This window comes from Spinacia oleracea, chromosome 6 (genome assembly GCF_020520425.1).
Source record: "Spinacia oleracea cultivar Varoflay chromosome 6, BTI_SOV_V1, whole genome shotgun sequence".
NCBI lineage: Eukaryota > Viridiplantae > Streptophyta > Magnoliopsida > Caryophyllales > Amaranthaceae > Spinacia > Spinacia oleracea.
Genome location: NC_079492.1, coordinates 7,438,363 through 7,466,248, shown reverse-complemented (window position 1 = coordinate 7,466,248; position 27,886 = coordinate 7,438,363). Strand labels below are relative to the sequence as shown.

General features: G+C 32.3%; 1 protein-coding gene across 2 annotated transcripts; it reads left to right on the top strand.

Moving 5' to 3' along the window:
• The first annotated feature begins 201 nt into the window (after window positions 1-201).
• Window positions 202-9,415, top strand: LOC110793249 (homeobox-leucine zipper protein PROTODERMAL FACTOR 2). Of its 2 annotated transcripts, XM_021998105.2 has the most exons (13): window positions 202-411; window positions 1,245-1,288; window positions 1,593-1,932; window positions 2,304-2,421; window positions 3,007-3,195; window positions 3,841-4,290; window positions 4,718-4,819; window positions 4,922-5,122; window positions 5,499-5,673; window positions 5,891-6,162; window positions 6,770-6,865; window positions 7,432-7,831; window positions 8,853-9,415. In XM_021998105.2, the coding sequence occupies exons 3-12, from the start codon at window positions 1,703-1,705 to the stop codon at window positions 7,789-7,791; spliced, it is 2,193 nt and encodes a 730-aa protein (XP_021853797.1). In that variant the 5' UTR covers window positions 202-411; window positions 1,245-1,288; window positions 1,593-1,702; the 3' UTR covers window positions 7,792-7,831; window positions 8,853-9,415. The 2 variants fall into 2 exon arrangements, with proteins under 2 accessions (XP_021853797.1, XP_021853798.1); XM_021998106.2 differs by lacking the exon at window positions 1,245-1,288.
• Window positions 9,416-27,886: the final 18,471 nt, after the last annotated feature.

Sequence of the window (27,886 nt, the reverse complement as noted above, 5' to 3'; positions counted from 1 at the left end):
TGGTCTGATCAATACGAGATAATTTTTTTTTCTTTTTAAATAAAAAATAAAAAATAAAAAAGGGAAGAAGGATATTTCTTTCTCTTTCTATCAATCTCTCTCCAAAGCAAGAGCAATTACACCACCTTACCCTCTCATCCCCACCACCATAAATGCAGTTTACAACCTCCCCATTTTCCCATTTCTTTCTCTCTCTCTCTCATTTTTTTTCTTCTTTCTATACGCTCTTTGCAATTACTCCTCTTCTCTGCCACTTCTCCTTCTTCCTCTTCCCCTTTCTCTCTCCTCAAAACTCACTCTCTCTCTCTCTTCATTCACAAAACTATTCATTCAAGTTCAAGTTCAAGTTCAAGTTCATCAACCACAACAACATTATCAATCTCCTCCAAAATCCAGATCCACCTCCCTTTCGTAAGTAAATCATTTCCTCTATCCCTTTTTCATTAATTACTTATATGTTTCCGTCACTAAAACATTCTTACAACAAAACAACGTAAAAAAATTCTAGTTTTTTCTTCTTAAAATGAAAAATATATGCCCTAGTAGTTTATATTATAGCTAGGCTTAATTAAAAAAAATAAAAAAAATCCATTTTGTTATTTTTTGATGTTTTTGTTGTGATATTTGGATGTAAAAAAATGGTTTTAATTAATTAATAACGTTCAAAGAATCAAAACCTAAAATGTGAACCATTTTTTCCGTTATAATTTTTTTTTTAAAGAAAGAGAACCTGAAAAGGCGTGATCTTCGTTGGCGTTATAATCTGTGTCAAAAACTCAAAAATAAAAATAAATAAAATAAAATAAAATGGTGTGCTAATTTGGAATTAGTGAGTATGTCAAAGGCCCTTTTCACACTGTCAACCCTCATTCCCTAAATCTAGTTTTTTCTTAATTTATTTTTTCTTAATTATTTATTAGTAAAAAATATTTACGTCTAGAATGTCGTGTAAATAAATAAATAAGTAAAATAAATAAAATTAGAGATAATATCAAATATTTTCTCTCTCATGTTAAGACAATAGTCAAAGGGTAATAGACTTACAAAACCAGAAACCACCCCCACGAGGTCAATCTAGTGGAACACCTTAAGTCACCCATCCTCAGAAAATTTTACAGAGGAGAGAGAAAAAAATCCTTAATTTTTTTCACTAAAAGACAAATTATTCTAGGGTTTTTTTTTGGTTTAGTGTACTATAAATAATATCATCAATTTTAATTCTTATTTAATTTTGGGATTTGTAGATCGAAAAATGGATGAAGTGAAGAAGGATCTGGATTCTTATCAGGTGAAATATTTGCATTAGTTAATTTTTGTAGTATTTTTTAAATTTTAAAAATAATAAATAATTACTATTATTATTATTTCCTTCAAAAAAAATAATAATAATTGTTCCCCCTAAAGTTTGGTTTATATTTCCATAGTGAGTTAGCTTTGTACATCAACTTTCCCTCATCTATAAGGAATCATTTTTTACCAAAATAGGAAAATTATCACATTTCTTGAATTTTATTTATATTTATATTTTCATGTATTAATTTTATGTTATCGGTATTTTAATTAGATGTGATTTTGCTTATATATATGTGTAGATATTGTGAAGTGGTGATTTATTTATCAACAAAAAAAACAAAGGAAAAGAAGCTAGCTAAGAAGGGAATTTTGAAGGTGAAGAGAAATCATTTAGAGAAATTATAAAAAAATGTTTCAGCCGAATATGTACGAGTCACACCATCAACTGCTGGACATGGGAGCGGGTCATAAAACTCCGGATAGCGAGTTGGGTAAAATGAGAGATGATGAGTTCGAAAGCAGTAGATCCGCTACCGAGAATCTCGAGGGTCTTTCGGGTGATGATCAGGATCCGAATCAGCGGCCCAAGAAGAAGCGTTACCACCGTCATACTCAACACCAGATTCAAGAGATGGAGAAGTAATTTTCTTGCTACTTTTTTGTTTTTTTTTTTTAATTTTTATTCTTCGAGGAAAAGGTAGGTCGATCATTTTTATTTAATTTTTTTCAAGGGATTTTTTTCATATTAGTTAACTCAATTAAAATTAGATGTCTCTCAATTATATTTAATTTTTGGAATATAATATGATTTTATCCTTTTTTAGTTTTTTAGTTCTCTGAGGGAAAGTTAGCTCGAGCATTTTTTTAAGGGATTTTTTTATTTTAGATACTCCATAATTCAATTAAATTTAGATGTCTTAGTTTTATTCAATTTTCAAAATATAATCTAATTAATTTTATCTTTATTTTTTTATTTTTTAATTTTTTAATTTTTTTTGTGCAAATTGAAGTTTCTTCAAGGAGTGCCCTCATCCAGACGATAAGCAAAGGAAGGAGTTGAGCCGTAGATTAACGTTGGAGCCTCTACAAGTCAAGTTTTGGTTTCAAAACAAACGAACTCAAATGAAGGTATAATTTGTACTCCGTATTTTACTCCTTTCGTCCCATATTTGTTTTCGCCTAATTCCCGGTATAATTAATACTTTTGTTACAAAATGAGAAGCCATTGTATGATAGATGGAACAAATACTATTTTTTCATTTTGCTCGCCTAATGGTTAGGTGGGATCTTTCGTATTATCCAAAACCGTCACATAAAATTGTTTAAAACATTGTTCGATGTTAACTCACTTGAATTATATTATTGTTTAGCTTAACAACTTAAGTAGTACTTTGTAACTATTAAACCGTCACATAAAATTGTTTAAAACATTGTTAGTCTTTTTTGTTTTCATCATTGTTTTTTATTTCATCGGTATTTTTAGTACTAATTACTGCATTATGTCATTGTAATTCGTCATTTTCAAATTAATTTGTCTGCTTAAATGAAGTAATTGTGTAATAAAACTCTGCATAATTAACCTCGTTTAAGTCCTATATGCTACTTAACTAAAATGTACAATAGCTAGGTGGTACACTTTGTATTAACTAATTAATTAATACTCATAATATAATTAAATTAAGTACTTATTTCCATTAATTTGGTTGATTATAGGCCCAACATGAACGATCAGAGAACCAACAACTTCGAAACGAGAATGAAAAGCTTCGAGCTGATAACATAAGGTTCAAAGAAGCCCTAAGCAATGCTACGTGTCCTAATTGCGGAGGTCCGGCCGCCATTGGTGAGATGTCCTTTGATGAACAACAATTGAGGATCGAGAATGCTCGTCTAAGAGAAGAGGTATTTTTACACTCATTCAAATAAAATGTTCGATTTTAGCTACACAAATTTCTAATTTGGAATTTTGAACATTCAGTTTTGTGTTCATATGACAATTTGTACGAAGTGTTACTAGTACTACTATATATATATATATATATATATATATATATATATATATATATATATATATATATATATATATATATATATAAAATGAGAATTATGAGAATTACGAGTATACCCTTAGTATCCTCTATTATTTTCATATCCTGAATATATATCTTGGAATTAAGTATTTCACTTCATTTGTCTTGAATTACTCGCGATATTTATTACAGGGGTGGAACATAGGGGGCAAGCGGGATGTCCTACTAATATTGTTTTTTGTTTGAAAAACTAGATTTAAAATATTGAATATTGTTAAAATATTGAATTTTGTTTAAAAAATAGGTGAGAATTGTTTTTTTGTTTGAAAAACTAGTTTTAAAATATTGAATTTTGTTTAAAAAGTAGGTGAAAATTGTTTTTTGTTTGAAAAACTAGTTTTAAAATATTGAATTTTGTTTAAAAAATAGGTGAAAATAAGGTTTATGGTTTCGCCTTTGAGTTATTGTACATCAAATATCATACTAACATTGTTTTATTTTGACAAATTTATTACAGATTGATAGGATATCAGGAATAGCAGCAAAGTATGTAGGAAAGCCCTTAGTGACTTACCCTCATATGCAAAACCAAGGTCTACACTCACGCTCTTCCCTAGACCTCGGAGTCGGAACCTTCGGGCCACAGTCGGGTATGGTACCCGACATGTACGGGTCCGCCGGAGATCTCCTCCGATCCGTAGCTCCGCCTACCGAGGCCGATAAACCGATGATCATCGAGCTCGCGGTTGCTGCAATGGAAGAACTTATTAGGATGGCTCAAGCTGGTGACCCCTTGTGGATTCCTAGCCCTGATAACACAACTGAAATGCTTAATGAAGAGGAGTACTTTCGGACCTTTCCTCGTGGGATCGGGCCTATGCCGTTAGGGATGAAATCGGAAGCTTCGAGGGACTCGGCGGTTGTGATCATGAATCACTTGAACTTGGTTGAAATTCTCATGGATGTGGTAAGATTTTAACTCCTAAACTTCAATTAATTAGCATAATCTTTTCGTTAAAACGGTTAGCTAAGCCTTGATCACCTATCGTCTTTAGGTTATAAGCATCTCAAACTCGTAATACTAAAATTTCATCTCTAAATTAAAATTGAAATAAAATTTTATATGGAGTTCAAAAATTCCGTCTCAAATTTGTAATGGGCCAACATTCCGTTTCATAATTTTTGAGACGACTGCCCTCTATAAAGACGTCTTATTTCCGTCTCAAATTCGTCTCTGATCATCATTTTGAGACGGATTTTGACGATTTAAAGACGAAGTTCCTCATCTCTATAAAATTATTATTTTGTTTGGAATGCAATTTTAATAACTTATCAAAAAAAAAACAAAAATTGGGACTAATCATTTTTTTTTTTTTTTTATGTTGTATGATTAGAATCAATGGTCATGTGTGTTCTCTGGGATTGTATCAAGATCAATGACCCTAGATGTTTTATCAACTGGAGTTGCTGGAAATTTCAATGGCGCATTACAAGTGGTAATTAATTACTTACTTATTTCCCTTATCATTGAACAATTTTTATTTTTATTTTAACCATGAGACTTAAATTTATTAACTGTTTGTGATCTTATAAAAAAGATGACAGCCGAGTTTCAAGTCCCTTCACCACTCGTTCCGACGAGAGAGAACTACTTTGTGAGGTACTGTAAGCAACACGGCGACAGTACATGGGCCGTGGTTGATGTCTCGTTGGATGGTTTACGCCCTAGCCCCGTCCCGAGGTGTCGTAGAAGGCCATCCGGTTGCCTCATACAAGAGTTGCCTAATGGTTACTCTAAGGTAATTCATAAAATTAAACCCTATATAAAATGTTGTTAAGATAAGGATTTACCGTCTTTTAAGTATCAGATTTTTGTATTTACCGCTTTATAAAATGTAAATAATTTTATATTTACTACTTAAATTTTATAAAACGTTTTGTATTTTGCAACTGATTTTTGATGTGAATGTGATTCTTTGAAGGTAATGCATAAATTAAACCCTAAACAAAATGTTGTTATCATAAGGATTTTTTTCCTTCATATTTACCGCCTTTTTAGTTTTAGTTTTTTTTAAAAATTTATTTTCCCTTATATATTTACCACTTCACTTTTATGAAACGTTTTGTATTCTGCAACTGATTTTTTATTTTTGATGTGGATGTTAATCTTTGAAGGTGATGTGGGTTGAACATGTCGAAGTGGATGACCGAGCTGTGAGCAACTTATATAGGGCACTCGTAAATTCAGGGCTAGCCTTCGGAGCTAAACGTTGGGTTTCGACTTTGGATAGGCAATGTGAAAGGCTTGCTAGTGTTATGGCTAACAACATTCCCGCCGGAGAGGGTGGTGGTATGTAATTCAATTCCTTCCTCTCGCTTTCTGAAAACTGATTTTGACACAACACTCTGTGAGTAGAGCACAAAAAAAAACTGTATCTCACAGTAGTGTGCCAAAATCACGAAATGATTAGTGGAAAAACACCTTGTCAGTAGAGCATGGAAAACTGCGTCTCACGGTAATGATAATTAGTGGAATAATTAACACCTTTTAATTTGTGTTATTGTAGTTATAACAAGTCCAGAAGGGAGGAAGAGTATGCTTAAGTTAGCAGAAAGGATGGTGATGAGCTTTTGTGCTGGGGTTGGAGCTTCAACAGCACATACATGGACTACATTATCAGGGAGTGGTGCTGATGATGTTCGAGTAATGACTCGAAAGAGCATGGATGATCCTGGTAGACCTCCTGGCATTGTTCTTAGTGCTGCTACATCATTTTGGATGCCCGTCTCTCCTAAACGAGTCTTCGATTTCTTGCGCGATGAGAACTCTAGGAACGAGGTACGTGTAAAATACAATCGCCCTCTTGTCTTTAATTAGTCCAAATCCATCTCAGAATGATTAAAGACGAATTTGGGACGGAAATAGGGCGTCCCTATTCAAGTCGTCTCAAATGTTTTGTAAAACATTGAAATATGACTAGGGAATTATTTAGTTAGTGAATAATTAGTTAACTTAAGCTTTGAACGTTATGTTATCATCATATTATGCATGAATACGTACAATCACCTATTGTCTCTAATTAATCCAAATCCGTTTCATACTGATAGAAACGAATTTGAGGCGGAAATAGGACGTCGTATCAAATATTTAACTAGGCTAACCTTTTCATACACATTTTGTTAGGGGAATAATTAGTTAAATTAACCCTCTCGTCTCTAAGTTAGTCCAAATCCGTCTCAGAATAGACGAATTTGAGATCGAAATAGGGCGTCCCTATACAGGTCGTCTCAAATATTTTGTAAAAATATTGAAATTTGACTAGGGCTAACCTTTTCATACACACTTTTTGTTAGGGAATAATTAGGTAAATTAACCTTTAAAGGTCATATTATTATCATCATATCATGCATCAATTAATTCAAGCTAAATTTTGTTTTTTTTACAGTGGGATATCCTCTCAAATGGGGGACTAGTCCAAGAGATGGCTCACATAGCCAACGGTCGTGATCCAGGGAACTGTGTGTCGCTTCTAAGAGTGAATGTAAGTATCATCACTACAACAAAATTATACATTATTAATCCAAATTACGTCTCAAATTTGTAATGGATTTGAAAATAAATATTTTCTCAATATATCTAAGATGCGACGATACTATAAGCATCTAAAATTTGATACGGATTGTTAAAATTTTGTCTCTAAATAAAAATTGAGATAATATACGAAGTTCCGAAATTTTCGTCTCAAATTTGTAATGTATTTGCCAAAATTCTATTTATGTCTCATATCCGTCTCTAATCATCATTTTGAGATGGATTTGGACTAATTAGAGATGAAATTCTCGTCTCTAAAAAGTCATTATTTTTGTTATGCCACCTCTATAAAGTCAAATTTGTAATAGATTTGCCAAAATTCCATCTTAAAATATTTTGAGACACCCTCTATAAAGACGACCTATTTCTTTCTCAAATCTGTCTTTAACCCTCATTTTTAGACGAGTTTAAACCATTTACAGACAAAATTCCTCGTCTTTTTAAAATAATTTTTTTATAGTGAAAATATTTGAGACGCCCTATTTCTGACATCAACTTTTTTTTGTTGAAATGTAGAGTGCAAATTCAAGCCAAAGCAACATGCTAATACTCCAAGAGAGCAGCACAGATTCAACAGGCTCCTATGTAATCTACGCACCGGTCGATATCGTCGCCATGAACGTGGTCTTAAACGGTGGTGACCCGGACTACGTAGCCCTCTTACCATCCGGGTTCGCCATACTACCCGACGGCCCCGTCGGTGGCGGGGGTCTAGATGCCGGGTCGGGTGGTTCGTTGCTAACGGTTGCATTCCAAATCTTAGTTGATTCAGTTCCTACAGCCAAGCTCTCCTTGGGTTCTGTTGCCACTGTTAATAGTTTGATTAAGTGTACTGTGGAAAGGATTAAGGCTGCTGTAGCTTGTGAGACCGCTTGATCAACCACCTCGATTGGCGCGCCTCGTGCTTTTGTTCATGGTAAGCAACTTCTGTTACCAATTTCTTGATCAAATCTGGTTTTCTTAGGTTATAATTTCTTTGCTTAATCTGCTCTTCTTAGGTTAGAAAATGTTCTTGTCAAAAAAAAGAGTGTGAAAATATATGTGGCAATAAAAGTTAAAAAGGTCGAAACGAGCTAGGGTTAGACCACATCAAATTAAGTTAAATGTAACATGTTATTTTCGAAACATATGATATAATGTTGTCGGAATTAACTATAACTATATGTACGTGTTACAACCTATCAAACACCTCGATTGGCATGCTGTCGTTGATGGTAAGCCAATTGATAAATTTCCCATTTCTTGCTCAATAAACTCTTCTTACTTCTTAGGTTAGAGAATGTTCATATTTCTGATATTTGTAGTTCAACCATGTTCACAATCCTTAATTAATTAAGAAAATTTTGTCAATATATGCCAATAGAAGTTAAAAAGTCAAAATGAGCTAGTGTTAGAACACGTACCAAAGTTAAGTGTGACATGTTATTTCCGAAACATATGATATAATGTTGTCGTTAACTACAACTATCCGTACGTGTCACACCCTATAAAACACCTCCATTGGCGTATGTACTTTTGTCGATGGTAAGCCATTAAAAATGTTAATGTTTCTCAAAATTTACATTGCCCTAAATAGTTCAGTGGATACAAAATCGTACCCCCACCATTGACATTTGTGGTTCAAAGGTCTAAACAAGTTAGGGTTTGACCACCAAAGTTAAATGTAACCTATTTTTATTTCCATAACATATGTATAATGTTGTCTTTTAACTACAACTATACGTACGTGTTACAACCTATAAAGTACAAGATCGCGACCTAACCCTGTTTTTATTTTGTTTTTTTTATTTGCAGTAAGCTTGAATGTAACCTATTATTATTATCGAAACTTATGATATATAATGTTGTCGTTAACTACAACTATACGTACGTGTTACAACCTATAAAGTACAAGATCGCGACTTAACCCTTCTTTTTTTTTCTTTCTTGATTTGCAGTAAGCTTGATTAGACGTTCAGGACAGGAAAACAATAGTAAATCAGAGAAGGGGGGGAGTGTTCGTAACGTATGTGTTTACAACTTTTGGATAATTTTACGGTACCGTCAATGGAGGAAGTCAAGAACGCACCTTTTTGTTGATCCTTACAATGGTGAATGGCAAACATGTAATTTTCATAATAGAAAAAAGAAGGCCGGGATTCGAAAGATCGAACAACTATATATCTCGATTCGAATCAGGAAGACTTATCAATGGCTACAAACCATTACGAGGGATCGAATTGGGTTCGGGTATTGACTTCGCCAAAAAATAGTCAGTAAGCATGCATTTCCCTTCTAATCTTCATCCATCACTTGACTATGTTTTTGTTGCAAGTAATTATGGCAAATTAAAGCCGAGTTAACTTGAGAGTATTTTGGTAAATTAATTAGGATGATTAATTATCTATATATCTCCCCTTCTTGGATCTTAAGTAGCTTTAATCGATCCTTGATCATCAAGTGTATTATCTTAATTTCTTGTTTGAGATTATATTAATGTAGGAAGACTTTTCTTTTTTCACGTTTTTGTTTACTCACTTCTTGTATTGTGTTTGCATTTTCTATAGAATATCTAATTATATTTGTGCTACATTGACACATACACTGCAAAATAATCACTTCATAGAGATGAGAAAACTCGTCTCTTATTAGTCTAATTTTATCTCAAAACGGTGATTAGAGACGGTGGTTAGAGATGTATTTAAGATATATTTGAGATGAAAATAGGGCGTTTCTATAAAAGTCTGGAATTTTGGCAAATCCATTACAAATTTGAGGTGGAATATTTGTAACTTTATATAAAATTCCATCTCGATTATTTCTTAGAAATAAATTTGTTGCAATCCATCTCAAGTTTAATTGCTTACGGTATCCGTCTCAAATTTCAATTCGTCTCTAACAATGCATAATTTTGTAGTGATTGCTAAAACTCGGTAGCGAAAATTGGTTGGAAATGGTACTTGGATGATTTGGTTAATTAAGGTTTAATTAAGGAATGTCATGGCAGATAATCTTACCCGTTTAGTTCTGTTCGAGCCTTCGAGATGGAACAAATGTGGGAGAATCATAGTGCATACGAGTTTGTTCTGTATAATTAATCATATGTACTTATAGCGGGTAGATTGGTAATACTACGATTTAAGGCACTACAAGTCTACAACTTTCTCTCAAAAAGGAGAGTAAAAGATACCCTAACAAAAATCTAGGGCTTAATTAAATTCGATAATAATTTATCAAAATATTTGTTCGTATAAATTAAATATTTTAGTTTTTAATTTAAATCATGACACATAAGCATGATATGTCATCATTGTAACACGGCTTAAAGGCCGCATGTTGCAACCTTTATCATTTTTGCAGATAAAATTATACATAACCTGATCATTAGTAATACGGAGTACTATTTATAATATATTGTGTTTGTCCCTTAAAGACTGATTTAAGCACATACTCCATACTTGGGATCGAATAACATTTGGCAATGAGTTAGCATTCATAAATACCAGTTAACCAGCAATAAGTTATGTAAAAAGTTGGTGAGAAATTACTGATACATGCATTTAGTTCAAAGTATAAAGATTTGGCAACTACATGAGTTAAAGCATTTCTTCTCCAAATCAGAAGTGATGGATTTTAAATGTGTTGTCGAGCTGAAAGTGGTAAATCTTTTAGCCGTCTCGTATGTTAAAACTTATCCTTTGGAAAATCATACATCAAATTGGGTGGTAAATTAATAAATGGCTGTAGTAAATAACTAACATTATACGTACGTAGTACTATTTTATGCTATAAATCTTTAATATTACTGCTACACTACTAAATACAGCCATGCATAATCTGAATTTCATTCTAAGCAAACTATACTATATTTAGTAACTTTTTAATTTTAAGAATTTTATTAATTTTGATAGAATTGAATTAACCTTTCGTATGATATTTTAAAGTAAATGTATTTCGCATTATATTATAGTTAGGATTATAATTGTTGTAACCTATACAAGGTTACGTTCTTTTCACCCGATTGCCCCTTATTTTTTAGTTATCTTATTTGAACTACTTTTAGTTATTAGTTGTACTTTAGTAGCCCTAATTTTTTTTTTCTGAACTTATCTCTTTTAAACTTTACTGAACTTATTTTTCCTTAAAAAAGTAGAAATACGGGCAACGAAAAAAGAGCCTAAATATCAATTACAATTAGTTTTACATTAAAATATCCTACGAATATTAATTTATAAAAACTCATTAACATTAAGTTTGATCGATAAATTTTATAATTGCTCACACAAAACCAAATCTCAAAAAATGTGGAGTTGTATTTCTAATTTATTGAAAAAACACTTGATGAATTCTTGGATAAAATCCATAAAATCTTTATCTTTTTTTGGCATTGTAAACAAGCTTAATTCCAAAATGATTAAAACGATCAATTAACCCAACTTCAATTTTTTTTTTTAATTACCGTACTTTAATTATTTATAAACTCGTTCTTTTTTCTTTTTTTGTTCTGGAAATTTTTAAAATCCACATAGAAAACATTAATACGCGTATATATTTTTTTTAAAAAAAGGTAAATCCCAAAAAATATTAATCGAAATAACAAACAAGAATGAAGGACACGTTTCACTCCGATTCAAGTATCTAATTAAAGTGGATATTCACACAAGCCTCTCAATCCACTTCCAAATTCCCAAAAGAGGAAATTAACAACAACAAAAACATGGTAAAAGAAATAAAAAGTTAATTTCTTTTAGTTTAATTAACAAAATAAATAAATAAATAAAAAAGTTGGTTGGGGAAGTTGTACTCCTAATTAATAAGTGAAGGTCCTCCTAGTACCAGAGCTAGGTTAAAAGGTGATGATGATTACTCAAAGTCAAAATACACGAATTTCAAGAATACAATCTTGGTCTTACCAAATTACCACCTTTTTTTTTATTTTCAGTAAAATAAAATATAAAAAGTGTAATAATAAAATAAATAAAAAGCATAGGTTATATAGCTGGATATTGTATGGAGCATGCAACGTCGTAACCGCGTAGAATTTATTAGGGTAAGAGGAGAGAGAAACTGAGGTACTACAAAAACAGCAACAGAGTCTCAGTGACAGACCTTTTTAATTATTTCTTCAGTTTCAGAGCAGCAAATTATTATTATTATATTATTTAATAATTTGTGTAAATGATTAAATAAATTGCACCCAAAATAATATGACACCCAACCAATTGTAGTAGAAATTCATTAATGAACTCATGAATGTAATTATGTAGAGTTGCATTTTTGGATAATTATTTTGGGTGATGATAAAGGTCGCAAGTTGCGACAACAATTAGTTGTCGCAATCTTATGTGTCTCAATTTAATTGGTACATATAGGCGCCACGTAAGCTATGCGTCATCCGAATATTTTTACTACCAATGCAATATTTTTACTATGAAAATATGTAAATAAGGTAATCGATATAAAAAAGGAAACAAATTAGAATATTAAGATTTTCCACCTTTTTGGTACATATATAATTGGTTATATATAAGTTAAATATTTCAGTTTCCAATTTAAATCATGACACGTAAACATGCCATGTCATCATTGTGACACATCTTAAAGGCTGCATGTTGCGACCTTTATCATTTTCGAATTATTTTACCTGTCTCTTGAGTTTGTATATGTTGCAATGAAAGAGACTAAATGTAATCCTGAATTGTAATTGAAATTACGGTTCATTAATCTTGACTTATGGTTGAACTTATTAGAACTTATCTAATTTATTTGAACTTGAAATTGATTAAGATTGATGGACCTTATTTGACCTGAAGATAGAATCTAATAGGAATTTACTAGACCTGGTCAAACTTCATTTCGAGGAAGCTAGTAATCTTATAGGAGCTGGTTAGAACTTATCGGCATTATAGGATCCAACTATAATTTATATGAATTTACTGTACCTTAAACTTATTTTTTTTAAGGTAAAAAGAAACCATACTTCTTTACTTAGTAAATGATGTTAAATTGTGAAATATACAAATAGATGGACCAATCATCTAATCCAAACCAAGATTACATTGTTGAACTTCTAAGTTTAGAGCTATGTTTGAGAGAGAAGAAGATGATTTTATTAATCCCAGAATTCTGGTAATACTTGTTACAGAATACAGCAGCAGTGCACAGCTTCTTATATACTAGTGTGCTAGTTTCTAAGAGAACAAACACAGCAGTGAGTTAGTTATAACTAACTCTTACAATCTATAACAAACTATTGACATGTCATCAATCTGTGTCAGCTATTGACACATCAGCAATCTGTGTACTGTTATCCTCAAGTGTCAGCAAGCAGTTCAGTAGTGCAATGAAAAGCTGAGCTTTGTTGTCAGTTTGATCTTGATCAAGTGTATTACTTGACTGCTTCTGATCTTCTGCTGCTTGTACTCCAATAGCCCCCCTCAAGCTAGGTGGTGGTTCAAGTTGAAGCATACCTAGCTTGGAGATTAGTTCAGAATGTTGAGGGTAGAATAATACTTTTGTGAGCATATCAGCTAACTGATCAGCAGTGGGAACATAAGTGAGATCAATCAACCCTTTTAACACTTTGTCTCTGGTAAAGTGGCAATCCAATTCAACGTGCTTTGTGCGCTCATGATGAACTGAATTCTTTGCAATATGTATTGCTGATTGATTATCACATCTCAACTGAACAGGTTGGAGATCAGACACACCCATTTCCTTCTATAATCTAACCAGCCAGGTGATCTCTGAAGCTGCAGCTGCCATGGCTCTATACTCAGCTTCAGAAGAAGATCTGGAAATGGTACTTTGTTTCTTGGATTTCCAAGAGATAGGACTGGTTCCAAGAAGCATAACATAGCCAGTAACAGATCTTCTAGTATCAGGGCATGCAGCCTAGTCAGAATCACAGTAAGCCCTTAAAACCAACTGTGAAGAGGATTGAATGTAGATACCTTGACCAATTGAGTGTGCTACATATCTGAGAAGATGAGTCAAGGCATTGAAATGGGATAGTTTAGGTGATTGCATAAATTGGCTTAAGGTTTGCACTGCAAAAGATAGATCAGGTCGAGTATGAGTAAGAAAGTTCAATTTGCCAACTAGACATCTGTATTGAGTAGGATCAGTATAGGGTTCATCTGAAGAATTTGTGAGTTTGAGTTTAACAGGAAGAGGTGTTTTTAGCAGATTTTGATACATCTAAACCACAGTCAGCCAGCAACTCTCTAGTAAACTTGGATTGAGTGAGAAAAACTCCATTTTCAACTCTAGAAATCTCAATACCAAGAAAGTAACTCAGTTCACCCAAGTCTTTGATGCTGAATTTGTTATGCAAATGAGACTTGAGGGCAATAATTTCTGAGTGATTTGGACCAGTAATCAATATGTCATCAACATATACTGCAACTAGGGTATGTGTTTGGTTTTGTGTTTTGATGAAAAGGGAGTAATCATTCTTGGATTGAATGAAACCAAGATGAAGTAATTCTGAAGTTAACTTAGCAAACCATTGTCTACTGGCTTGTTTTAAGCCATAAAGGGACTTTTTGAGCCTGCATACTTTGTTTTCTGGATTAGGAACCCCATCAGGAACTTTCATGTATACTTCCTCTGTCAAGTCACCATGGAGAAAGGCATTGTTGATGTCTAGTTGGTAGATAGTCCAGCCTTTAGTAACAGCAAGTGCAATCAGACATCTGACAGTGGCCATTTTGACAACTGGCGAGAAAGTTTCTTCATAGTCTACTCCATATTTCTGAGTAAATCCCTTAGCCACAAGCCTTGCTTTAAACCTCTCAATAGACCCATCTTTCTTCAATTTCACCCTAAAGACCCATTTGCACCCAATGGCCTTTTTTCCTTTAGGAAGAACACAAATTTCCCAAGTCTGGTTAGAATTGAGAGCATCTAACTCTTTGTCCATTGCTGTTACCCATTCTGCAGACTGACTTGCTTCAAAAAAGTTGACAGGTTCAGTGACTTTGGTTGCTTGAGTGGCTAAAGCTTTGTGAAAAAATGGTAGATCATTGTAACTGATAATGTTACACCAACCAAGATGAGACACTGTACACACATAATCATCCAACCAAGTTGGAGTTTTATGTGATCTGTTGGATTGTCTGAGTGGTGGATTTGGTTCAGTAGTAATGGTTTCTGGAGTTGGTTGAGGTTCAAGAGTTTCAATAGGTTCAGGTTCAGGGTCTGTGTTTAAGATAGGTGTTTGTGGAGTGGGTGGTTCTGTATTAAAAACATCAGGAATATCAAAATCAGTTTGTAAATCAAATGGTGTATGAATAGGAAGAAATATTGGGCTTGTGTTTGTATGTTGTGTGGCTGAAACATGAAATGGTAGGTGTTTTTCATGAAAGAGTACATCTCTGGAAACTATTATTTGTTTGGTTTTCAAATTCAACATTTTGTAACCCTTTTGGTCAGGTGGATACCCAACTAAAACACAAGGCACGGAACTTGGATCAAACTTTGATCTATGAGCTTTTCTTGTTGAAACATAACCAAGGCACCCATAAACCCTTAAATGATTCAGTTCAACCTGAGAATGATTCAACTTTTCATAAGGAATTTCAAAGTAGATACTGGAAAGGGGCATTCTGTTGATGAGGTGAGTAGCAGTGAGTAAACACTCTCCCCAAAATCTGACTGGAAGTCTGGATTGAAAAAACAAAGCCCTAGCAGTTTCCAGAAGATGTCTATGTTTTCTCTCCACTACTCCATTTTGCTGTGGAGTATCTGTGCAACTTCTCTGATGCTTAATACCAAACTGATGATACAATGACAGGATTCTACCTTCACAAAGTTCTTTGGCATTGTCTGTTCTAAAACATTTCACTCTTGATCCATACTGAGTTTGAGCAAAATTTAGAAAATTAGACAAAATATCAACAGAATCAGACTTATTTTTCATCAAAAATGTCCATGTATTCCTTGAAAAATCATCTACAATTGTAAGAAAGAATGTACAATTGTCATGAGTTTTTACTCTATATGGACCCCATACATCAATATGAAGAAGTTCAAAGCATTGCTGAGTTTTGGTTTGACTAACAGGAAATGGCTGTCTACATTGTTTTGCCCTAGGACAGATTTGACAAAAACTGTCACAATTCCTACCAACAGATGGCAAAGACTTATTCACTAAATGTAGTTTATCAAAAGGCAAGTGACCTAATCTTAAATGCCACAATTTGATGTCCTCACTGACTGTAATCAATACTTCTGAACTTAATTTGTTGTTCTCCAGTCTTTCAGTTTCCAAATTATCCTCAAACACAGCATACAGACCAGAATCTATCTTACCAAGAACCACTGAAGCTTTCTGAGAATGTTCCTGAATCATGCACTTATCATGAGTAAAAATAATATCACATGACAAATCTTTGCAAAGCTTATGAGTGGAAATGAGATTAAAGTGACAACTAGGCACATGCAGAACATTCTTGAGCACAATATCTTTCCCAATTTTAACATCACCTATGTGTTTGACTTCAACCTTCTTACCATCAGCTACAGTGATAGTTTTAACATCCTTTTTGAACTCAGAATAAGTAAGAAATAGATTCAGATTGGAACAAATATGGTCAGTAGCTCCACTGTCAACTATCCACCTTGTATTAAAAGATGTAATAAGACATGTACCTGCCATATTAGCTGTGTGTTCAGATTGCTCTTGTTTGTTGATCAAACTCATGGACTGCTGATACTGCTCTTCAGAAATATGAGTGACATTTTCATCAGCTGGTGTATCATCTGAACCATGGAGAACTCCTGCAAATCCTTTTCCTCTGTGACCAGGAGGATACCCATGTAACCTCCAACACTTTTCCATGGAATGTCCTGCCATGTTGCAATGATTGCAGAAGAAAGAATTCCCAACTCTCTTATTTGATACTGCAAATTTACTATTTCCAAGACCTTGCAATATCTTTGGTTGAAAACCTCTATTGGTATTGTTGTTATAGTAAGTTTGCCTTCTGTCATCAGCAACATCAAAGGCCATAGGTTTCACTTCTTGATCATCAGACATTTTTTGTTGTTTTTCATCTTGAATAAGCAATCTGTAAGCAGTAGCAATGCTTGGTAAGGGTGTCATCATCAAGATATTGGTTCTTACTTGAGAATGTTTCTTATGTAGCTTCATTAACAGCTGAATCAGCCTCTCTTCTTCTTTGTCTTGCATAAACTTCTGGCTGACATTGCAGGAACAACCAGTGCAGACACAAACTGGGACAGACTTAGCACTATTCAACTCATCCCAAATCATTTTTATCTTGGTAAAGAAATCTGTAATGCTGCTTTCACCCTGTGAAACTTCACTCAAATTTTGTTGCAGACCATAAAATTGTGGCCCTGATGTTAATGAAAATCTTTCTTCAAGATCTTTCCAGATTTCTCTTGCTGTTGAGAGGAACACTACACTTTTGGCAATTGTAGGACTTAGTGATCTGAGTAAGTATGCCATAACCATGCTATTACACCTCCTATCCCAAACTTGATAATCAGCATGATTAATGGCTGGTTTTGGCAAAGAACCATCAATAAATCGAACCTTATTTTTGACTGCAAAAGCCAGTAGAATGCCTCTTTTCCACTCTGCATATCCTTCTCCATCAAACTTGTCAGATACAACTGCTGCATAAGGGTTTTCAGATGTGTGTATGTAGTATACACTATTGGGATCTTGCATTGCTTCTGTTGCCATTTTGATTTAAGAAAAGAAACCAGAAAAAGAATCTTTAGCTAAATTGAGTTTTTGAATTTGATTCTCAGATTTTCTTTGAACTTGAATGAGAGTTTGGATTGCTGCTTTCTGATTTGATTTTCAGCAATTTTGATGAAATGCGGAACAAGAAGAGTGGACAGGAACTATGCCTGCTCTGATACCATGTTGAACTTCTAAGTTTAGAGATATGTTTGAGAGAGAAGAAGATGATTTTATTAATCCCAGAATTCTGGTAATACTTGTTACAGAATACAGCAGCAGTACACAACTTCTTATATACTAGTGTGCTAGTTTCTAAGAGAACAAACACAACAGTGAGTTAGTTATAACTAACTCTTACAATCTGTAACAAACTATTGACATGTCATCAATCTGTGTCAGCTATTGACACATCAGCAATCTGTGTACTGTTATCCTCAAGTGTCAGCAAGTAGTTCAGTAGTGCAGTGAATAGCTGAGCTTTGTTGTCAGTTTGATCTTGATCAAGTGTATTACTTGACTGCTTCTGATCTTCTGCTGCTTGTATTCCAATATACATTGAATTAGATTGTCTAAGGTAATGAGGTTACAACATGTCACATGTATTGTAATGTACTAAGTAGATACTCCCCGTCTACTTATTTAAGGGATATACTTGCCTTTTTCATTCGTATTTATTTAAGAGATACACTTGCTATTTTTAGTAACTTATCAACCCCGTCATCTAATTAAATAATCTATTTACACCCCACCCCCACCCCCAATCCCCTAAAATGACATAGTCCCCACTTGTTTTACTTATTAAAATATCTACCCAACCCCACTTGTTTTATTACTTTATTTCATTCAATTATTTTTCTTAATACTCGTGCCCGACCAAGTGTATCTCTTAAATAAATACGGAGGGAGTATATATATTACGTAGTGCGTACTTATATATATTGATCAATGGCGGATTTTTGTTGTACAACCGATTGTACTACGTCTATATAGACTTTAATGTAACACTCGACTTGAATTGATCTTAATGATCGAAAGAAAAATCAAATCTATAGACTAATTAATCACTCTATTGTGCTACTTATTTTTTTTAATGTATCTATTATGCTACTTATTGATTTCCATTTCTACTACTCCCTCTGTCCATTAATACTTGCATCGTTTTGACTTTTTGCACTATTTACATAATTCACTCTTACTCTATTTTATTTCTATTATATGAAATAAGTGTTAGTATATAATATATTGTTGGCTTCATCTTAAGATATATTTTCAAAATATTAATATTTGTATAAGTTTTTATAATATATAATTGCAGATATTGGCGGTCAAAGTTGTGCATTGGCAAACGATTCCGGTCAAAACAGTGCAAGTATTAAGGGACGGAGGGAGTACTATTTAGAGAAATGTACAATCATATAAAACATGTGCCATACATAGACCTGTCAAAAATCATCCCAACGACCCAATCCAACTTGTTTGACACGTCTAGCCACACGTAGAGCAGTAGAGACCAATTCCAACAATTACTGAAAGGTTAATAAATGAAATGTTGTAGAAAGCGTTACATAACTTACTATATAACCAAGTCTTTCTGATTGGTCACAATAACTCAAGTGTATATATATATAGACATGCAAATTAAATACTCGTATCATATTAATATTATTACCTCTAAAAATCCTTAATTCTTGCATGTTGCATGTTAATTAGAACCTCTTAATAGGCTTTTGGTACTAATTTTTCCTTGTCCGACTATGCCTGGATCGGTGGATCCGATCCAAATTATGCACCTGGCTTGTGCTGGGGCCTGGGTGGGTCTCTCAACGAGGGTTTCTTCATACGGTAGATCTCAAACTCGAGACCCTCTTAATTAAGCGGTATCAATTATCTCACCACTTGATCCAACCCTAAATTTGATTTATTTTCTTTGCGCTAATTAAAGGCTTTGATCTCGTGATACAAACCATACGTACGTGCAACATGCACACATTGGATAATTAATAATGACATCTTGTTCGCTTTAATGTATGTACAAATAGCTACTGTAAAGATTATAATTATAAAACATTGAAACAGAAGGGGGTCGTAGGCAATATCATAATTAAAAAACGGTCTGTATTTAAATTATTCTCGAATTTTGAGGTGTTAATTAGGTGATGGCTTTGTCCTAATTATTAATGGGCCTGGACCTTGTGTGTACTGGAGTTTTACCTTCCGAACTTTCCTATGTATGATGGATTATTGGTTTTTTTTTTTGGCCCAAATTTATTAATAACACCTCTTTTTCGACAGGATACAAATTATAATCAATTAAACTAAAATCAAGTAGAAAAAATATGGCCTAAAATATCAGATAATTCAAACCAAAAAGGTACACAAACTCTTATGGAGTAATTAAGGCCAGTGTACGATATACAACGGATATAAAGTTATCCCGATATAAAAGTCGTTTCTTTCTTAATGATAATTTTTTTTTTTTACTTTATAAAAAGTTACCAAAAATGATTACGGAGTATAAGTTGACGCGTTATATAATAAATTTCTTGCATACCGGATGCACACAAGATCGTTTGTAAAAAGGTAGACTTGCATAGATTTTTTTGGTACACAACAATTATATAAAACTAACTTTTGAGCCCGTTTATAGAATGGGCGGTTGTATAGTGGTTGTTTAGATGTGTTTTGAAGTTTTAATTAGTGAATACTTGTGATTTTTGATAATATATGAATTAAATAGAGGCGTAATTTGAAGGTTGGAAAAATATAAAAATTATACGTTGAATAAATATTGGATGTTAAAGGGGTGGAGTGGAAGAGACTAATGAGTATATTAGACTATTAATAACTTGATGTTGAATAAGGAAAATGGAGTGGAAGAGACATTAGGACTTATAAATCATAGAAATAACAAAGAAAAATTGAAATAAAAAATGATGGATGAAAGGAGAGTGTCACATGTCTTCTAATAATCTACTCCCTCCGTCCCGGAATACTTGACTTGTTTTCCTTATCGGGCCGTCCCTTAATACTTGACCTGTTTCTAAAAATGGAAATATTCTAACAATATTATATTATTTCTCACTCCACCCCTATTAACCCACCTACCCCCTACTCCATACAAAAAATAATTAAAAATTCAACCTCTACTCTCCCCCAACCCCACCTCTTAACCCACCTCCCACTAACTACATTAAAATAATACCCCACTATCAACTACTACCTATTAAATTAAATAAGTCAATTCAAGTCCCTTAAACTCTGTGCCGGTCAAACCGGGTCGAGTATTCCGGGACGGAGGGAGTATGATGTTTCTTTTTAAATACGGAGTACTATGTATAAATTAGTTACACATATTGGGCCTCTATATTTAATCACAATGTCCGGAAAAAGCCCAAAAGTAGTTGGACTTTTCTAGTAAACTTTTTGTTGGACAAGATCACAAATAGAGCTGTTAAAAACTGACCTGATTTAACCGACATCCGATGAAAATCAATATGAGACGAAAAAATTCACACATTCAATCTGCATGAGCATGACAATCCCGTATAAAACCTGATCTAATTATACCCGATTAGTAACTGACCAATGACCGATTTAACAACGCAAGACGTGAATGCAATTGTTCAAAAGATGATCACTCTCCTATGATCCTATCATGCATTGTAGTAAACATACGTCTTTCTTCATATCAAATCAGCAAGAATATCAAATACAATCAACTGATTACGTATTTACGTCTTCCCCATCTGCACTAGCTGCTTACAACACTTGGCCTCGTAATGGACCGCGAAGAAATCGTTGATTATTTCGATCTCTACCGTGTCAGGGCTACGATAACGTCACAATTAATGGGTCGTATGTGATTTCTCAAAATGACTCCCCGGATTCATTACTGTAAATCAAATACCTAATTCTTTATTAAAGATAAAAACTTCATTACCTAAAAAATTTGGGAGAGAAAAGATTTTGGAAATTAATTGACTTGCGAATAAAACAACACTTTAACTAAGGCTCTAGTCTTGTTTTTCCTTTGCATCTACGAAACTAATTAAACTACAAGTATATAAAACTTGGTGCCTTATTCCGCCGGTAACATCGTTTAGAGCAACTCCGGTAGTTAAAAAAGGATCTGTTCATACAAAAAAAGAACATGTGAGCAGATAGCCCAACATTGGTACAACAATAACATAAGCAGCTGTTAAATCATTGTTGTTGTTTTGGGCAGGTAGCTCAAAAAAAAAACATAGCTCAAATAAATAATAAATGATTTAAATTAAATATTATAAGGAGTTACAAGTTATTGTAGCCCGCCAATGTGAAAATTTATAACTTAAATCAATTATAACTAAAAATCTGATATGAAAAATTTAGACACAATACTTTATAACTCACCATTAGAGTTGCTCTTGTTTCCGGAACTGCCTATGCTTTGACCATGATGATGGCTAGGTACACTAGCATTGTTGATCTTAATTAATGTTGGTCGGTTGCCATTTGTCTTTGTTATTGGGTTATAAAATGTTTTGGTTGGGGGCTGAACGTGGGAAATGGGCCGGGTTTTGGATCAATCGCTAACTGCTGTACCCGGGTACAGTCAACTCTGGCTGTACCCCCCAAAAACGATGCGCTCATATTGTTTGTTCATTCTTGTCGACTGTTTGTTCTTTTTTTATTGTACTGTTTGTTCTTTCTTATTGTACTGTTTGTTCTTTCTTGTTGTACTGTTTGTTCTTTCATGTTGTTTTTTAAATTCATCATCAAATTTTCATAATTGTTGTATTTTTTGTTCTTTCTTCTGGAATTTTATGTTCTTTTTTGGCAAATTTGCCAAAAAGGACCTTTTATAACACAAATTTTGCGAGAAAGGACCTTATATAATTTTTTTTGTGAAAACACACCTTAAAGTAATTTTTTTTGCGAGAAAGGACCTAAGAAAATTTTCCGGCATTGACTGAGCTTTTCCGGCCATTGACTTGCACGTGAGCAGCACGCGTGGCTTACGTTGGCTAAAGACATTGATTTTCCCGAGTCTTGAATTTTCAAACTTGATTTTATTTCGACTTTTTTTCAACTTTAGGTTTTAAATCTTAGAATTTTGGAGGAAAATTGGGTGTAATTAGCAAAATAAAGCCACACGTGCTTCTCACGTGCAAGTCAATGGCCGGAAAAGCTCAGTCAATGCCGAAAATTTACTTTTGGTTGTCTTTCGCAAAAAAAAAGTACATTAAGGTGTGATTTCACCAAAAAAAATTATATAAGGTCCTTTCTCGCAAAAAAATTTACATTAAGGTGTGATTTCACAAAAAAAATTATATAAGGTCCTTTCTCGCAAAATTTGGGTTATAAAAGGTCCTTTTTAACAAATTTGCCTTCTTTTTTATATTGTTTGTTCTTTCTTGTTTATTTGTTTGTTTAAAATAATCATATGGTTAATGTTCATAGTTAAACTCTTCATTAATCTTTTATTCTTTCTTTTTGTATTGTTTGTTCTTTCTTGTTGTACTGTTTGTTCTTTCTTGTTGTTTTTTAAATTCATTCATCAAGCTTATTGTTGTATTGTTTGTTCTTTCATGTTGGTTTTAAAATTCATCATAAAATTGTTCATAATTGTTGTATTGTTTGTTCTTTTTCTGGAATTTTATGTTCTTTTTTATATTGTTTGTTCTTTTTTTTTGAATTATTTGTTCTTTCTTGTTTATTTGTTTGTTCATAATAATTATCTGCTTTATTGTTTGTTCTTTCTTGTTGTATTGTTTGTTCTTTCATGTTGGCTTTAAAATTCATCATAAAATTGTTCATAATTGTTGTATTGTTTGTTCTTTTTTCTGGAATTTTATGTTCTTTTTTCTGGAATTTTATGTTCTTTTTTATATTGTTTGTTCTTTTTTATTGAATTATTTGTTCTTTCTTGTTTATTTGTTTGTTCACAATAAATATAGGGTTAATGTTCATAATGAAATTGTTCACTTCATTGGTCTTTTATGTTTTTACAAGCGCCTATATTGTTTATTTCCAAATAAATAAATAAATAAATGTTTATTTCCAAAATAGTAAATGTTCATTCCAAATAAATAAATAAATGTTCATTTCCGAAATAGTAAATGTTTATTTTTTTAGTTCATTTCCAAATAAATAAATAAATGTTCATTTCCAAAATAGTAAATGTTCATTCCAAATAAATAAATAAATATTCATTTCCAAAATAGTAAATGTTCATTCCAAATAAATAAATAAATGTTCATTTCCGTAATAGTAAATGTTCATTTTTGTACCAGTATATTAATGTTCATTTTAAACAACACAAAAGACATCGTTATGGATGGGGGTACAGCCAGCTTTGGTTGTACCCGGGTATAGCCAAAAATTTGCGGGGATTGAGGACTCTTTTATATCGAAACTAGTTTTGGGTCGTGCAACGCACGGCTACTACTAAAATAATTTATTATTTTAATAGTAACTAAAAGACTTGTGATATTAGGAAAACATGAAAGTAAAAAGGATATATGAAAAAGTATAAATTCAAAGTTGTGTAAAAAAATATTCAAATTAACTAAATTTGCATATTACTATGCAGAGTTTAAAATTATAGTCGTTTACTTGTATGTAGAATGATCTAACAAAATTAACCAAACCCGAATGGCTCAAAACTAATTTTCGAAAAGACCCGAGCATAACCGAGTTAGTCAAATACAACATATTTTGAATTGAGTAAAATCTTGATAAATAGACTTATATGTTAGTCTACTTACCATGTATTATTATTTTAATTAACATTCTTACTTACCACTTACCATGTATTATATTATTAATAGTAGACTAACATTAGAAGTTCATTTATCAATATTTTTATCTTTGTTATCAGATCAAAAAATTATAATAATACATAAATAAAATTATATCATAAAGGAAAAATTAATATTGATTTAGCTTTCCTCCAATAATATATTATGCGGTACACATCTATGATAATTAAAATATATTTTTATCTTAGTTTCCTAAAAAAACGTAATGTAATATATTATGCAGTACACATCTATGGTAATTAAAATATATTTTTATCTTAGTTTCCTAAAAAAACGTAATGTAATTTATTTATTTTAAAGTAAAAAAATAAAAAATATTTTGGCGGGAAATAATCGCACCAGAAAATGACACGTGTCATTCCTGGTGTCTCTTTTAGTATATAGTAATATCAAAATAATTGTTTTTCTTTGTACATTATGTTTTGTTACCGTTCCTAAATCATACTCCCTCCTTTTCTAAATGTTGTTTCCGTTTCCATTTTTTACGTTCTTAAATGTTGTTCCCATTGTGAATCTTTACTATATTTGGTCATGTTTTTTACCAAAATACTCTAATATTTCTTTCTAATTACCAAAAAATCTTAAGATTCTACCCATATTCTACTATAAATTTCACCACATTCCTTATTTTATTCATTTACCTTTCCCCATACACGATACACTCACCCTCCCTTATTTAATTCATTTACCATTTTCCACATACCACTTTAATAAAATATCTCCCTTTTCCCTTATTACTTTAATATTTTCTCTCCCTCTTTACTTTATTATTTAAATATAAAATGTCTTACACCCAATCGTTATCCTTACATCCAATCATTACTATATCCTTATACACACCAAGATTCTATTTTTCTTAATTTCACCCACATTATTTAGAGCATGTTTAACAATGAGGAGGTTACCTTCCTCTTATTTCTTATCTCTCCTCTTCTCATTTTGACACATCACAATCTCTTTCATCCACATCATTTCCCACTATCTCCTTCCTCTTCATCTTCATTTTTCTTTAATTAATTTGCCCCACAACCAAGAGTACCCTCTCTTACGTCCTCTATCTCTTCATACATATACCCCACCACATATTATATTACATTAAATAATTTAATTTTGAATATGACAACTTATTAAAATTAGCAATTGTAATTTAAATCATTTTTGGAAATCATTAAAATAAAATTATGATATAATTCAATATTATACAAAAATTTAAATATTAATGATAATTTAAATATATTCACTAGTAAATAAAACGATCGTCACACGTATTATAAATAATTAAATATGATAATAGATATGCCTTACGATAAAAATGAAGTGTATGCAAATAGTTAATAATTAGGTTCTTTTTTTATAGATTTTTTTTATAGTCGTTGGTGTTCTTTTTAAAAAAAAAAATCGATTTCCCATAAAAAAATCGGTTTTATTATCGTTTAAATAATATAATCGTAAAAAATATGGGTAAACTTGACAACCATTATTAATGTGACAAGTGGCGAAATTTAACTTGTCAAAGGTTCCTCTTGGGCACATGAGCTATTCTCTACCCATAGAGGATGAAGACCATTCCTCATCAAAAAATGGATCCTCTCTTCCATTTCCACAACAATGAAGACTCCTTTATTTTAGGAGAGAGAGTGCTAAAAGGAGGGTGGTGGATCCTCATGGTTATTCATGCTCTTAGGAGAACAACATTTAGGAACGGAGGGAGTAATATCTACTACGTATAAGCCACGCATCTTAATCTTATCAATCTTGATAAAGATGAAAATAATACTTCCTCTGTCCCTTAATATATACTCGCACCGTTTTGACTTTTTACACTATTCACATAATTCACTTTGACCCTATTTTATTTCTATTATATGAAAACACATGTTAATATATACTTCCTCCGTTCCTAAATAGTTGCACCGTTTTGACTTTCACGTTTGCCAATGCATAACTTTGACCATCAATACTTATAAGTATGTATTAGTAAAAATTATAAAAAGTTGATATTTTTAAAATATATATTAAGACGAACCTAATAATAATTTGTTTAATAATATTTAACTTTATTTATTAGTAGAAAATTGAGGTCAAAGCAAGACAAGTGAATAGTGTCAAAAGTCAAAATGGTGCAACTATTTAGGAACGGAGGAAGTAATATACTGTTGGCTTCATCTTAATATATACTACTACCTCCGTTTCAGAAAATTCTTTACGCTTTGGAAAATGTGTCCAAAGTATAAAAACTTTGACCGTAAATTCTCACCATTATATACATCAAAATGTTACATGTAAAATCTTGTTAGATTGGTCTCGGGATGTATTTTCAGAATATCAAATTTTTATAATTTTTTCACATGCGAAATTGGATATATTACTAGTTAAATATTGCATTGGAGTCCGTGCAAATAGTAACTGTAAAGATCTTTTTGAAACGGAGGTAGTAGTATTGAAGCCCGTGCGATGCACGAGTTTGTCAATTTTCGTACATCTTTGTCTTATTAATATTCTTAATATTTAAAAGGTTTATGCATAACAACACAAAGCACTTATAGAAAAGCCGAGTTATAAAGTAGTTAATTCAACAATTTAAAACTCGAGTTAGTTAGTTATTCATGTGATCTCAACAAAACCATTACATATACTTTGTATAAGTAATTGTCCTTATTTTTTCGCCCATATTCCATTTAATCCATCCGTTAGAGATTGCTTCATTTTTCTTATATAGTATTAGATCCTCGGCATTTACCTCTATTAACCAATTATTGGAGGAAATAGACGTGAGAAACAATCAAAACCAGATCGAGGAGGAGCAATAGTTGTGATAGCAACAGTACGTTCTTCCAAGCCATTTTCCAATTTCATCTATATTTGGGTTAAAATCTATAACATCCTTGCTAGACTTCAACTCAACCTGTACGTGTAACGTGCATAACAGAAAGTTCCACATTATATACTCCGTATAATGTAAAGCTATAGGTCCTAGTTAGGTTTCATTATAAAATCAACTGAGTCCATGCATCAATACGTAATAGAATAAGAATTGAAGTGAGATGAATTTACTATAAGATCATTTTCTCCTGATTACATTTTAACCCAATTAACTGTATGTGGACCGTCAAGGGATTTGGGAATAAAATCCATATCAGAGAGATCAATTTGCACAACTGGATGTAATTGAGAAAAAGGAAACGATTGATGAGTTGAGAGATGCTTACTATGATTATAAGTAAATATACAAAAAGATAGGAGAAGTAGGATAAATTTTTATTGGAATCTATATTTATCATATTCTTAAGCTGATAATAATAAACGAAAATTTAATCTTATCATATTAAGTGGTCTTCAACCGGAAAATAAATAAATTAATCTTATCATATTAAGTGGCCGGTTTTCAACGGAAATTTAATCATGGCAGGACTCTAATTAATATTATTTATTTATTTTTTAATAAACCTAAAATATTAGTATGTGGTGA